Source organism: Xenopus tropicalis, chromosome 7 (assembly GCF_000004195.4).
Source record: "Xenopus tropicalis strain Nigerian chromosome 7, UCB_Xtro_10.0, whole genome shotgun sequence".
NCBI lineage: Eukaryota > Metazoa > Chordata > Amphibia > Anura > Pipidae > Xenopus > Xenopus tropicalis.
The window spans coordinates 19,054,132-19,068,040 of NC_030683.2; the positions used below are offsets into that span (position 1 = coordinate 19,054,132).

General features: G+C 45.4%; 1 protein-coding gene across 8 annotated transcripts in view; it reads right to left on the reverse strand.

The window, feature by feature from the left end:
• The window catches only part of tacc2 (transforming, acidic coiled-coil containing protein 2), a 99,512-nt gene continuing 85,603 nt past the window's right edge, over nt 1–13,909 (reverse strand). Inside the window, exons 12-23 of one of the 8 annotated variants that reach the window (XM_031905207.1) lie at nt 13,757–13,866; nt 13,397–13,535; nt 12,984–13,124; nt 11,873–11,962; nt 9,583–9,804; nt 6,910–6,986; nt 5,507–5,550; nt 4,463–4,471; nt 1,584–1,744; nt 1,346–1,452; nt 670–790; nt 1–535 (exon numbers count right to left, since the gene is read on the reverse strand). In XM_031905207.1, coding sequence (XP_031761067.1) covers nt 470–535; nt 670–790; nt 1,346–1,452; nt 1,584–1,744; nt 4,463–4,471; nt 5,507–5,550; nt 6,910–6,986; nt 9,583–9,804; nt 11,873–11,962; nt 12,984–13,124; nt 13,397–13,535; nt 13,757–13,866 — 1,287 coding nt within the window. In that variant the 3' untranslated portion in view covers nt 1–469. The remainder of the gene's footprint in view (nt 536–669; nt 791–1,345; nt 1,453–1,583; nt 1,745–4,462; nt 4,472–5,506; nt 5,551–6,909; nt 6,987–9,582; nt 9,805–11,872; nt 11,963–12,983; nt 13,125–13,396; nt 13,536–13,756; nt 13,867–13,909) is intronic. The other 7 variants (XM_031905209.1, XM_031905212.1, XM_031905210.1 and 4 more) reach the window with 7 other exon arrangements.

Here is a 13,909-nt window from a genome sequence, read left to right on the forward strand (position 1 = left end):
AGGGTTTGAATAGTATAATTTATTTACAGCACACAATCCATGCCTACAGTTGATGGTCTTCCTTAAAAAGATAAAGCCGCCAATGCTTTAACAACAAGGCCTTAGCATGTTATTAATGTCACCCTTTAGGGGACAGATTAAGACACGGTGGGGTCTTCACTCAGCAGGACACATCGTGAGCTCAAAGCCCTTTGACTCGATGCAGGTCAGGGAAAATAAAAAGTCCATATAAAATAAGACAAGACAGCAAGAGAAACACGGCCAAGGATTCCGCCTCCCTGATACAGGAAGGACATGCAGGGAAGAAGTACGCGTTACACGCTTCCTGTGCCACGTTGAGCCGCAGGCCCCTCCACTCTACATTCTAGATGGGAACAGGTACATAGAAACACCGAGAGTCCCCCAACTTGTATTTCCCCCGATTGCACTCAGCTTGAAAACCAAGCATCCCCAGACAGTCAGCAGGTGGCTAACTCTTCCCCATCTTGGCAATGAGTTCATCGCAAATCTTGGTGAGTTCTTCAATCTCTTTATTCTGCAAGGAAAAGGCAAAGGATACAGTCAGTGACTGCAGGGAAAGCCCACAGAATCATGAACACAAACTGGACATTTCATACCAATACAGTTGCCTAATAGGAAGAGTATTGCATGTAAATATGTTGTCCCCACCTTTTGCTCCAAGGTCCTTTCCAAAGCATCCACTCGCAGCTGCTCCTTCCTCAGACTGGCTTGGTAGGCAACTTGCTCCTGCTGGGACTTACTGCGCACCTGGGCTATTTCTGCATTGGCCCTACGGGAGAAACAAAGTACTAAATTACAGCGGAACTGAAGCTTATCCAAGATGTATGGTAGAAATGCTACACGTTATGTTTTGGGGTTCTGTACCAGCCCAAGAAAACCACATCCCTTTAGAAGGGAAGAGTGGAGCCTCCAAAGATGCCCCCAGTAGCCCCCCAACTTCTTTTCTGCTGATTCACAGAACATGTTAGATATCTGATTCTTGGCCTGCGGAAAACGCAGCCCTGCAGCATCTGATTCTATAATAGGCCAACCTCATTTTCTACTTTTAATTTGTGACAATCCCTAAGCTTAGCTGCCCAGAGCCCACTGAGCATGTGCAGTGCTACTGACACTTCTAACAAAATACAAGATGGGGAGCTCCTGTGACAACTTTGAAGGCCTGGATCATTACTGCTATAGAGATACCGAACCTTTAGGCTGGGGCAGTAAGTTTAGTATATAAAAGATGGCATGTCAAGCCATATTCAATTTTAGGGTTTTAGGGACTAGGGTTGGCATATGAAACAATCTTTTGCCAGATCTCAGCCACAAGCAACCGCCTCACCTGTCCAGCTTCTCCTCCGCGTGGATCTTAAGAGCGTGGTACCTCTGCTCTTCTTTCTTTACCCGTGCCAAGTATTCCTGCGCACATTTCTTCAGCACCTCCTCATTCTAACGAAAAAAGACAGTGAGGGTGGTCAGTATGTATGCAGTAATCCATTCCAAGGCCTTGGATTTAGCTATCCCTGTGTGTATTATTTGGCCTTGGAGCATTAATGACAGATCGCTCTGGTGCCACTTACCTTTCTGAATCCTTCTAGAACCTCCTTCATCTTCTCATATCTGCGGAAGAGATCTGCCAGTGATTTTTCCACTGAGTTTAGGTCCGACAGAGCCTGTTCTTTCTCCAAGATTAACTGCTGCACTGTGTGATGTGACACCGACTTCTCCCTCTGCTCATCCTCTGTCCAATAAAAACACACACAAAAACTTAGTTACGAGACTCATCTGCCACTCATTTACTAATAATCCAGGCCTGCTCTCAAAGGGCAACTAAAGGCCAGCATTAGTCTGTGGTTATCTGTAAAAAGGAACAGGGATGATACCACTTCCTATAGGTCCTACAGGTTAAGAATTCTAAAGAATGTGAATATATTTCACATAAGTCTCAAAAACTATAGGCACCATCTCTCCCTACTATACCTGCTATCCCACAGCCCCAGTCCCTTCCCAGAGGCTATTATCCCCCACTGCTACTATAGGCACCATCTCTCCCTACTATACCTGCTATCCCACAGCCCCAGTCCCTTCCCAGAGGCTATTATCCCCCCACTGCTACTATAGGCACCATCTCTCCCTACTATACCTGCTATCCCACAGCCCCAGTCCCTTCCCAGAGGCTATTATCCCCCCACTGCTACTATAGGCATCATCTCTCCCTACTATACCTGCTATCCCACAGCCACAGTCCCTTCCCAGAGGCTATTATCCCCCCACTGCTACTATAGGCACCATCTCTCCCTACTATACCTGCTAACCCACAGCCCCAGTCCCTTCCCAGAGGCTATTATCCCCCCCACTGCTACTATAGGCACCATCTCTCCCTACTATACCTGCTATCCCACAGCCCCAGTCCCTTCCCAGAGGCTATTATCCCCCCACTGCTACTATAGGCACCATCTCTCCCTACTATACCTGCTATCCCACAGCCCCAGTCCCTTCCCAGAGGCTATTATCCCCCCACTGTTACTATAGGCACCATCTCTCCCTACTATACCTGCTATCCCACAGCCCCAGTCCCTTCCCAGAGGCTATTATCCCCCCACTGCTACTATAGGCACCATCTCTCCCTACTATACCTGCTATCCCACAGCCCCAGTCCCTTCCCAGAGGCTATTATCCCACTGCTACTATAGGCACCATCTCTCCCTACTATACCTGCTATCCCACAGCCCCAGTCCCTTCCCAGAGGTTATTATCCCCCCCACTGCTACTATAGGCACCATCTCTCCCTACTATACCTGCTATCCCACAGCCCCAGTCCCTTCCCAGAGGTTATTATCCCACTGCTACTATAGGCACCATCTCTCCCTACTATACCTGCTATCCCACAGCCCCAGTCCCTTCCCAGAGGCTATTATCCCACTGCTACTATAGGCACCATCTCTCCCTACTATACCTGCTATCCCACAGCCCCAGTCCCTTCCCAGAGGTTATTATCCCCCCCACTGCTACTATAGGCACCATCTCTCCCTACTATACCTGCTATCCCACAGCCACAGTCCCTTCCCAGAGGCTATTATCCCACTGCTACTATAGGCACCATCTCTCCCTACTATACCTGCTATCCCACAGCCCCAGTCCCTTCCCAGAGGCTATTATCCCCCCACTGCTACTATAGGCACCATCTCTCCCTACTATACCTGCTATCCCACAGCCCCAGCCCCTTCCCAGAGCTTATTATCCCCCCACTGCTACTATAGGCACCATCTCTCCCTACTATACCTGCTATCCCACAGCCACATTCCTTTCCCAGAGGCTATTATCCCCCCACTGCTACTATAGGCACCATCTCTCCCTACTATACCTGCTATCCCACAACCACAGTCCCTTCCCAGAGGCTATTATCCCCCCACTGCTACTATAGGCACCATCTCTCCCTACTATACCTGCTATCCCACAGCCACAGTCCCTTCCCAGAGGCTATTATCCCCCCACTGCTACTATAGGCACCATCTCTCCCTACTATACCTGCTATCCCACAGCCCCAGTCCCTTCCCAGAGGCTATTACCCCCCCACTGCTACTATAGGCACCATCTCTCCCTACTATACCTGCTATCCCACAGCCACAGTCCCTTCCCAGAGGCTATTATCCCCCCACTGCTACTATAGGCACCATCTCTCCCTACTATACCTGCTATCACACAGCCCCAGTCCCTTCCCAGAGGCTATTATCCCCCCACTGCTACTATAGGCACCATCTCTCCCTACTATACCTGCTATCCCACAGCCACAGTCCCTTCCCAGAGGCTATTATCCCCCCACTGCTACTATAGGCACCATCTCTCCCTACTATATCTGCTATCCCACAGCCCCAGTCCCTTCCCAGAGGCTATTATCCCACTGCTACTATAGGCACCATCTCTCCCTACTATACCTGCTATCCCACAGCCCCAGTCCCTTCCCAGAGGCTATTATCCCCCCACTGCTACTATAGGCACCATCTCTCCCTACTATACCTGCTATCCCACAGCCACAGTCCCTTCCCAGAGGCTATTATCCCCCCACTGCTACTATAGGCACCATCTCTCCCTACTATACCTGCTATCCCACAGTCCCAGTCCCTTCCCAGAGGCTATTATCCCCCCACTGCTACTATAGGCACCATCTCTCCCTACTATACCTGCTATCACACAGCCCCAGTCCCTTCCCAGAGGCTATTATCCCCCCACTGCTACTATAGGCACCATCTCTCCCTACTATACCTGCTATCCCACAGCCCACAGTCCCTTCCCAGAGGCTATTATCCCCCCACTGCTACTATAGGCACCATCTCTCCCTACTATACCTGCTATCCCACAGCCACAGTCCCTTCCCAAAGGTCTGTGGGACTAGACTGCCTATATACAATACACAAATACAGAGGTTCTGTTATAATCAGCACAAGGAGGGTGGTCTTACCTGGGCTGCCTGGTGTATTGCAAGCAAAAGAAAGCAAAAAGCAGAAGGTAAACCAAAACAAAATGAGAAAAAGCAAAGCAGGATTGATATATTTGGGAAGGCTGGAGCCAAAGCAGTGAGGGAGGGAAAAGCAATTAATTGAATTAGGTAAGTCAATGTAAAATTGGAACTGGAAAGTTGTTCCCAATATGGGCAGTTAGTGTAAGAAGTGTAAAAAGACCCAAATACAGTCAACAGAGGGCGATTTCAGGCCAGATCCAGTGGAAGGATTGCCATTGTGTATGAGGTGAGTGACACTGGCGCTGGAGGAGTGGTGTCAGTATAAGAGGTGCCAGATTCAGCCAGTTGAGAAAGCGTATGTGTGCAGGGTGCCAGATACAGTCACAAGAGTGCCAGTATCTATAGAGCCAGCTAGCAGGGGAGTTCTCAGTGCATGACGTGCCAGATTCAGTTAGTGGCGGCGGTGTCTGTGTATGAGGTGCCAATTACTGCAATTATCCGAATTGTTAACCATATTGATTTTACAGCTCTTATACAAAAGGTACATTGCAATCCATTCAATAACAAACAAAACTAACGAATGTGAAGGATCCTGGCCCTCAGACGTAAGCTGAAACATACAGCTTGCCGTTATCTGATAGGATCAATATAACAGCGGAGCTTAGTTGCACAACAGACTGCTTAGATGTCTAACTTGAGACCCCAAAAGCCTTAAAAGCCCAGGATTTAACTCCATCCCTGCTTGCGTACAGGCGAGGCCACTGGTGATTCATGTATTTTGACTGAGCCGACTGCCCTTAACAGAGGTTAAACCTAATATCTGTACCTTGGTTCTGACTAAGCAAAACACTGCACCTTAATATGGAACCCAGGTTACCAAGCACATTGAATAGTAAATGTCATCAATAGATCTTAGACACACATTATATATGACTAAGCATAGCTTTTAAATAATGTTAATAATATACAAAGGAAAAGCTTTCCTCTCTTCTGTTTAACATTTATATTTTAGTTTTGTGGCATTAGCGGGGAAAGGGTTCTTACCGATCATTTGCGCTATCGTTTTCTCATACTCTGCAACAATCTTCCTGCACAAAAAGAAAAGAAAGGAAGAATATTATATTATTCTAATGTATTTTATAGGATATGTCGAGGGGATAGTTCATTGCACTCTGTAATGGGGACAGTCCCTTCAGGCTAAATAACGAGGACAGTCCCAACAGACAATTTATGGGCACAGTTTTTGCAAAGATAATGTAATAATGAGGGTGAAGATATACCATGTCTACTAACCCATAGCAAACAATCAGTATTTAGCTTTCACTGGCCTATTGGAGCCTGAATAATAATGGCAAACATCTGATTGGTTACTAGTACTTACTAGACATGGAACAAACCATGTGCCTGCTATTATATGAGTGTCCTGCTACACCCTCTTTTAATTACCCTTATTAAAAGATACTATGGAGTCTCCCTTACTAACCCACAGCAATGTATTTACTGATAGCTCCACTGATCACTCTGCTATTTTAGGGCAGTGATTCCAAACATGTGGGGCAGGTGCCCTAGGAGAGACCAAACCAGTGGAAGGGGTCATTTAGAGTGGTATGTCCCATGGGACATTAGCCTTTTTTAATTTTGATACTACCATCTCCTTAGAACTGCTTTCAGGTAACCTATTGTTTCTCTTACTCCCATGTAACCGGAGGAGTCCCAAGCCGGACTTGGATTTCTTACTATTGAGTGCTATTCTGATACCTACTGGGAGCTGCTATCTTGCTCCCTTCCCATTGTTCTGCTGATGGGAGGGGGGGGGGATATCACTCCAGCTTGCAGCACAGCAGTAAAGTGTGACTGAAGTTTATCAGAGCACAGGTCACATGACTGTGGCACCCTGGGAAATAAATAAATATGGCTAGCCCCATGTGAAATGTTCTATTTAATGCCTCTCCTATTCATATTCCATTCTTTCATTCAAACCACTGCCTGGCTGCTAGGGTAAACAAGGTCCTAGTTAGGGGGGCTCAATCAAATGTCTGACTGCAAAGGGGTGCCGTGAACCTGAAAATGTAAAGTGATTGCAAAGCACAGCACTCCCAATGATTTTTGTGCTTTACAAGAAAGTGGTTTAGGTTTGCCTTACTGCACTGGCCCAGCTCTCTGCGCACAAAACACAGCACTACACCCCTGGGCTAGTGGAAGTACAGTCGTAGCACTGCCATATGGAGAGCTAATGAGTGGGATTTGCAAGGCGCATTAGGCACAAAAGGCAGGATTAGTCTTTGCAAAGAAGAGGATTGTGGGCTGGAGTCACAGTCAGATCAAGCTTTCTGACCTTGCGGCTGATGGCCAAATCCATTTATCGGAACTGCTCTGGCTTCCAGTAAGGCTTCCAGTAAGGCTAATAACCAACCTGCCCTGGCCATGATAGAATGCAGTCGCCTTACCTCATCTCCACCACCTCGCAGTGGCTCCCCTCATACTTCTTCTTCCAGTCGTCCACTTCCCTCTCCTTGGCTACAATCTAAAGGGAGACACAGGAGACATTTTAGAGGAGGGGAGATACTGATGTATACCAGTAGTATACCTTGAAAGGGCTACACCACTGCAAAAAAATCTCGAGGTGGGGGCAGTGCTTCCAATCCCTTCACAGCATCCCCCAGGCCCCCCCCCCCCATACTTCCTGCTCCCTGCTAGTTTGTGATGGGCAGCGATATTTAGGAGGTAGCAAAGGCAGGGAAGGGTGCGTACTATACAGCAGACCTGCTCTATGGTAGTTATACCACTGAGTTTCACCCTAAATCTCAGCCAGCTAGCATTTTCCCTAAATCTCTCAGTAACAGACATTCATGCTAAAAGTGGCCATACACAGTAAGATTTGCTCTTTTGGCTAGGTTGCCAAACATACAAATCCTTCCCCAGATATTCCCACCTTGAGTGCGCGTTTTAGTGCTAATGTGACCATTTGGCCTAAACAATCACAATGCAATGAAGGGGATAGGAAAATTCAGAGCAAGGATGCGGTCCCCGATCCAACGAAAAATCAAGCCTTTCCGATTGACATCTGCCCAATTTTTGCCCACTTATCAGTCAGAGAGGCCTGTTGGAGGGCCCCATACACGAGCAGATAAGCTGCCGAGTCGGCCTTAAGCCCTCACCACCTGACTCTGAGTCAAATACCTCTGGGGGGGGTAGGTAGGCAGGGCTGAAACTAAGGGTAGACAGAAGGAGCACTTAGCTAGGGCACAATGGTGGTGGGGGGGGGGGGGCAAAGGGCATATACTTCTTCTGCCTACTTGCCCTTAGTTTCGGCCTGACTAAATCCTGATGACTCTTGTGCCTGCTGTGCACACCTGCGTGGAGGGTGAGTGAGGAGACAAGTGGGAGGGGGGGTGGGAGTATTTTTACCTATAGCCCAGCTACTTAGAAGGAAGTAGAGCTGCCTAACTCCAGGTAATTTAAAGTGGGTTGAAACAAATGAATGTAAAATTGCTGAGTGCTCTTCTAAGGGATTTTGCAATGCCTACACTGCATTATAATGAATTTGAAACAATACTGCCATCTGCTGTTCAGTTCTCAGCACAGCAACATCAGAAGACTCTTCTCAGCTCAGCAAATACATTTTCTGATGACTGGCCAGCTAGTGAAACTGAACAGCAGGGGGCATGTCAGATTCCTTATATCAGCAGTGTAACATTTTGAAAACAAGAAAAAAATGTACATTGCGAAAGCGATCAGCCAAGTTTCTGGGCAATTTTAAGTTTTTTCACCCACATTTTAGTCCCCCTTTATTAGCACCACAAGTTCAACTGCTAAAGATGCTAAATCTTCACTCTGAAATGCCCTACCCTAGGGGGGGCCATCAAAGGTATCTTGCAAATAATGTCAACCGAAATCAGAATACCAGACATTTAGGATTATATGCTGCAGATTATTATTAACCCTGCAAAGTACCATACGGCAATGCTAATAGTAAAACAAGCTGAGCTGCCTATTTTACCCTCCTTTTAACCCCACACACACCCAGTAGAATGGAAAGCTGTACAGCTGCACCCACCGAGCAAAAGTCTTTACTTCAAGGTTAAGCTGTTGTACGCTTCTGTGTATGAAACCCAAGGAAATGATAACAACAGAGGGCAATTTCTTCCCTATTTGGAAACAGCACATATATATATATATATCAGGTTGCATGCCTTTTGCAGAACCTTTATGATCTCTCTGCTGCTTTTCATAAAGAAACCTCCTTACCTAGGAAAATCACCCTTTTTCTTTATAAACTGCATAAAGAAAAATACATAAAACGTTGCTCATTTTCTATTTAATCCTATCAGATTTTTAGAATAAATTTTATCAAATTGTGAGTTCTAACATTCACCCATAGATAAATACCCTTTTTAAAATCCCAAAGGAATGAACAGAACATAGGGGAGTTTATATGTATTAAAGGAACAGTAAAACCAAAAAATGAAAGTGTATAAAAGTAACTAAAATATGATGTGCTGCTGCCCTGCACTGGTAAAAGTTGTGTGTTTACTTCAGAAAGTCTACTATAATTTATATAAATAAGCTGCTATGTAGCCATGGGGGCAGCCATTCAAAGGAGAAAAGGCACAGGCACATAGCAGATAACAGATAAACACTATTGTATTCTACAGAATTTATCTGTTATCTGCTATGTAACCTGTGCCTTTTCTCCTTTTTTCCAGCTTGAATGGCTGCCCCCATGGCTACACAGCAGCTTATTATATAAATTATAGTAGTGTTACTGTAGCAAACACACCAGTTTTACCAGTGCAGGGCAACAGTGCATTATATTTTTATTACTTTAAAGCTGTTTCATTTTTTGGTATTACTGTTCCTTTAAGCTCTAAACTCACATTTTTATAAATCTGCCACCTAATGGTCATAATGTGTATTTGCAAGCAGAGTTTCCAGACGTACGGTGTAACAGTGACACCCTGTGGTACCATTGGGCCTGATGACATTTATACAAGTACAGTTAGAAGATGGAGCAGTGTTGTTGTGCTTTGCAGGAGGTAGAACCTTACACAGAGAGTAGTGCACGGTTGAGAGCAAAATGCCTGATTCCAGGTGGAAGGAATAGTAAGGCAGTAAGTTACCTCTTCCCTGGCAATCTGGAGAGCAGCGTCGACGTCGGACTGCTGGAAAGGATGCAAGAGGGCACTGCTTCCAGTCTCCATGGCCACAGTGCGGGAGTAGAGAGAGTTGTGGGAAAGCCCAACATCCGTAGGGTCGATGGCCTCGCACTGCAAGCGAGATGACAGTGAAACACTGTTACAACTATCCCGACAAACCAGCTCTGAAGGTGCCCAAAGCAGGAGCTACAGTGTAAGGAGGAGAAGTGCAGAAGTCAGGCAGGCAGAGGGAGGCAAAGGCAGGCTCAGTTAGAGGCACACACACACACCCATGCCATGCTGGGAGGCCTTCCCATTTAAATAGGCTGCTCTATGGCAGGATCACATGCTTAAACTCCATGGCAAGTGGCGCTCTGCTGCCTAAAGGTCATACTGACCTCTTCTAACCAAGTGAGACCAGTCCGGAAAAACCCGGCTGCTAATCAGCTACAACCCTATTCTGTGTGTGTATGTGTATATGTGTGTGTGTGCAAAGTGCTACTGCTAGCATTGAGTGGGTGATTTTCATGTGATTTTTTTGGAGAAAACTTGCCTCTGTGCAACTGTATTCACATGATTCCCATTGGCATATATAGCAAGAAAAACTATGTTGTGCCATAAGACTGTCCCATCTACATTATGCCAGCATTAAAGGGGTGGTTCACTTTTAGTAAGTTATAGAATGGTCAATTCTCAGCAACTTTTCAACTGGTCTTTATAGTTATCAATTATTTGCCCTCTTCTTCCAACGCTTTGCTGTTTTTAAACAGGAGTCAAAAATCTAATGCTCTGTGAGGCTACAGTAATTTCTTTACTATTCATTCCCTCCTTGGACCCTAGCAACCAAATAGCTGCTGAAAATCCAAACTGGAGAGCTGCTAAATGAAAAATGGAATAACTAAAAAACTACAAATAATGAAAAATGTCTCAGAATATTATTCTCTACATCATACAAAGTTACCTCAATTACACCTTTAATAGGTCCAGGCATATCAAGCAATTATTTGAATTACTCTAGAAAGGCCACAGGGTGCCACTTTTGTATGGAAATTTGTGGTTTATTTTCTTTTTGCCTTGGTAGTGGAAGCAGGATAGTAAGCCTCCATCTATTTTCCATCACACTAATAGAAACATGTACCTATATATTGGTAACCTGCTGGGTGAGTTCTATTAATATTGATGATGACCTTTACTATGGTTTGGTAAAGGTGGAAGTGATAACAGACAGTATATTCTGCTGTGTGTTGAACCAGCTCCTTAGATCCCGGCACACACCAGAATACATGGCATGAGGCATGCTGGGAAATGTAGTTTCACAGCATCTAGAGCCTCAGAGTTATATCTGTGTTGGTCACTATGGAGGCTTGCTTTGTGCACATGAAGCGGCACGATGGGGGCTTAGTTTATATCATAATGAACCAGACCCACCCTCACCCACATGTTGCAGCACTAGCTACCTGCCCCTCTTTCATGCTCCATTCAAGGGGCAGCAATAAGTAATACATTAAATGGGATGCTCGCCTACAGGCAAATAGAATATACAGTATTTAAACTGTCGCTTTGCTCTAATAGAGAACGATGGTGTTCAGAATCACAGTTAAAAAATGCTGCTGCATTTGTTGCATATCTTGTTTACTGTACCCCTAGAAAAGGTATAACAGCCACCAGCAAATGGGTATTATGTGGTGCTCTTATATTGGAGATATGCCTTTCCATGGGGAACAGTTATAGGCAATTAAAAGAAAACTATACCCCCAAACAATGTAGGTCTCTATAAAAATATATAGCATAAACCAGCTCATATGTAAAGCCCTGCTGCATCTAAATAAACTGTAAGAACAGCTTTAAACATATTTCACCAGAGGGCAACATCACAACACTCTATTCATTTTTATAGTTCGTATCTAGTGCCCATCTAGTTCTATACATGGCTGAACTACAGCTGAATGGTAGGGATATGTTTAATACTAAGGGATGGATGGAATGTTCCTTTACATGAACAGAACACAAAACAGATGCATGGCAATAAAAGCTTTCAACCACACAAGACGTGCATATTAGAGATAATAGAATGCACATTTGGCCCCTAACTCTGACTCCAGTGCAGTATTGTTAGAGCACAGCACTCCAGCACCCAGCAGGATAGGGGCTTAGTATCACTTGGCACTAAGTTATCAAGGCATCAGAGTGGCACGGGGCACATCCGTGGCTAAACTAAAGGCAAACGCCGCAGACGGATGCAGGTATTGGATCACTGCACACGCGTCTCAGATACCTCAGGATGCTGAGAGCTCAAAGAGGCCTGGGATATGTGTTTGGCTAACGTCAGAGCCTCAATTCGCATGGCTGCAAACTCTAATTCCTCCTGTGCCAGAAGAGGATAAGCCAGAGAGAAGACGTGTTCAACACATTAACCCCCAAATTATCTGGGCGACAGACAGGAAAGCACCGGTGGGAAGCAAGGAGGGAACAGGAATAAAGACAGGAAGGCTCATTTCTGAAGGCAGTACAAGGGGCAGAATTCAGGCACACATATTCATGTTTTCTAACCATAATGAAGGGTTTTTTTCATAGAATTCCAGTGTAATTGCAGGGCAGCTCTTGAGAGTAGGGCACTCTGATTTTATTTGTACTCTGTAACCCCTTGTTCATTAAAATATTAATTAATGCGCTGTGTAACTAGCTGGTGCTATATAAATAAATGGTGATGCTAAGTTGAATTAACATCCTTCACAAAATGCATCATGGTCAGAAAGTAGTGTCCGTTTTGGCATGCACTGCAGCACAGGTCTTTACCCGTGCATTTGGTGCCACTAAAAAAAATGTAAACCCTTGAAATTAAATCATATAAAATTGCTCCTAATGCCTTATTTTTCTATCAGCAGTTGTTTCACTACTAATGTATTTGAAATAACACCACTCCCTATGTTAATATCAGTAACTTGACGTAGAAAATTAGGTTAGTGAGAAAGTCTTGAAATGTTTGGGACTCTTCTCCATTTACTAAATATATTTTTTTTAAAAATGTAACCAGCGGCTAAACTTCAGGGCATGGGCCGCCTACAAAAGAAGTTTTCAGCACCCCCCCCCCCCCCCCACAAAGGCCCCCCCTGGAAATTGCAAGTGACGTGCACAAAATCATGGTTCTCCCATGTGTGCCCCTTGAGTCAAGGGGTGTATTGGCATTGCAAAGGAGTGTCAATGTGAGCTCAGTTTTGCACCACATTTAGTGCTTTGCACTTGCCTTTGGAAATCGGCCTTAGGAAGCACAAACATAAAGACAAGCATTTAGGGAACCAATGGAACAATATACAGACACAGCAAGTGCAGACTGAGCGACGGATACAAAGGTGAAGCCGAGTCGTTCCCAAGGCAATCAGACAAACCTGTAATTTCTGTGCAAATGCCTGGGGGTTCTTTTCAGCTAGATCAGGTTCCAGGTAACTCAGCTGGTCACAGAGGGCTGCTTGCTGGGAAATTCGAGACAACAAGGTCTCAGCAGCCACGTACGCATCTTCAGGAGAGCCCTGTAAGCACAAAGGAGATAGAGGGATTATACCCACATATGACTGAAACAGAAATGGGCATATTTTTGGGTTTACATCCCCTTTAAAGCCTGAATCCACTTGAGTTGTACAGCCTTGCAATAATCTATGTCCTCATATTATGGATGAAGCACAAAGAAGTACCAAGAAGGTTCCAAGTGTCTCCATAGAAGTAAGCTCATGGGAATAAAATGAGCATTAACCCCTGCAGTCATGCACCAAGTAACTCTCACATGTAAACACATGATCCTCACCAGTTCCATCTTTCCACATCCGAGTCCCCCAGTTTCCTCATCTCTCTGCCGGGGCCTCTCCAGGGGCTGCCGAATAGAGTCCTGCATGATGGGGGGAGACCTTGTGCAGAGAGGGGGCTCCAGTCCATCAAAAGTGGATCTGTATGTTGGTAACAGGCAGAGAGTAAATGGTATAGCTGCAACTCACAGGGGAAAGCAAAGTCTGCTCACAATATTCACTGGTATACACTAGCAACAGAAAATGATGTGAGTGACCCCATTCATACACACTAATACCACACAGGAGGGTTAGATTTAGCAAAAGTTAGGTCACGGTATAATTATAACACAACCACGTGCAGCACCCTGGCCCCCACATACCCTGTTCCTGGAGTGCTTGTCTCTGAGAACTTGGAAGGAGTTTTCCCTGGACTTTCCTGGGACCCCTCGAACATCAGGTACAGGGACTGAGTTTGGGGAATGTCCTGAAGCTGGGGCAGAAGGTACAAGTGGAGTGTTACTCTTTTTGCTCTC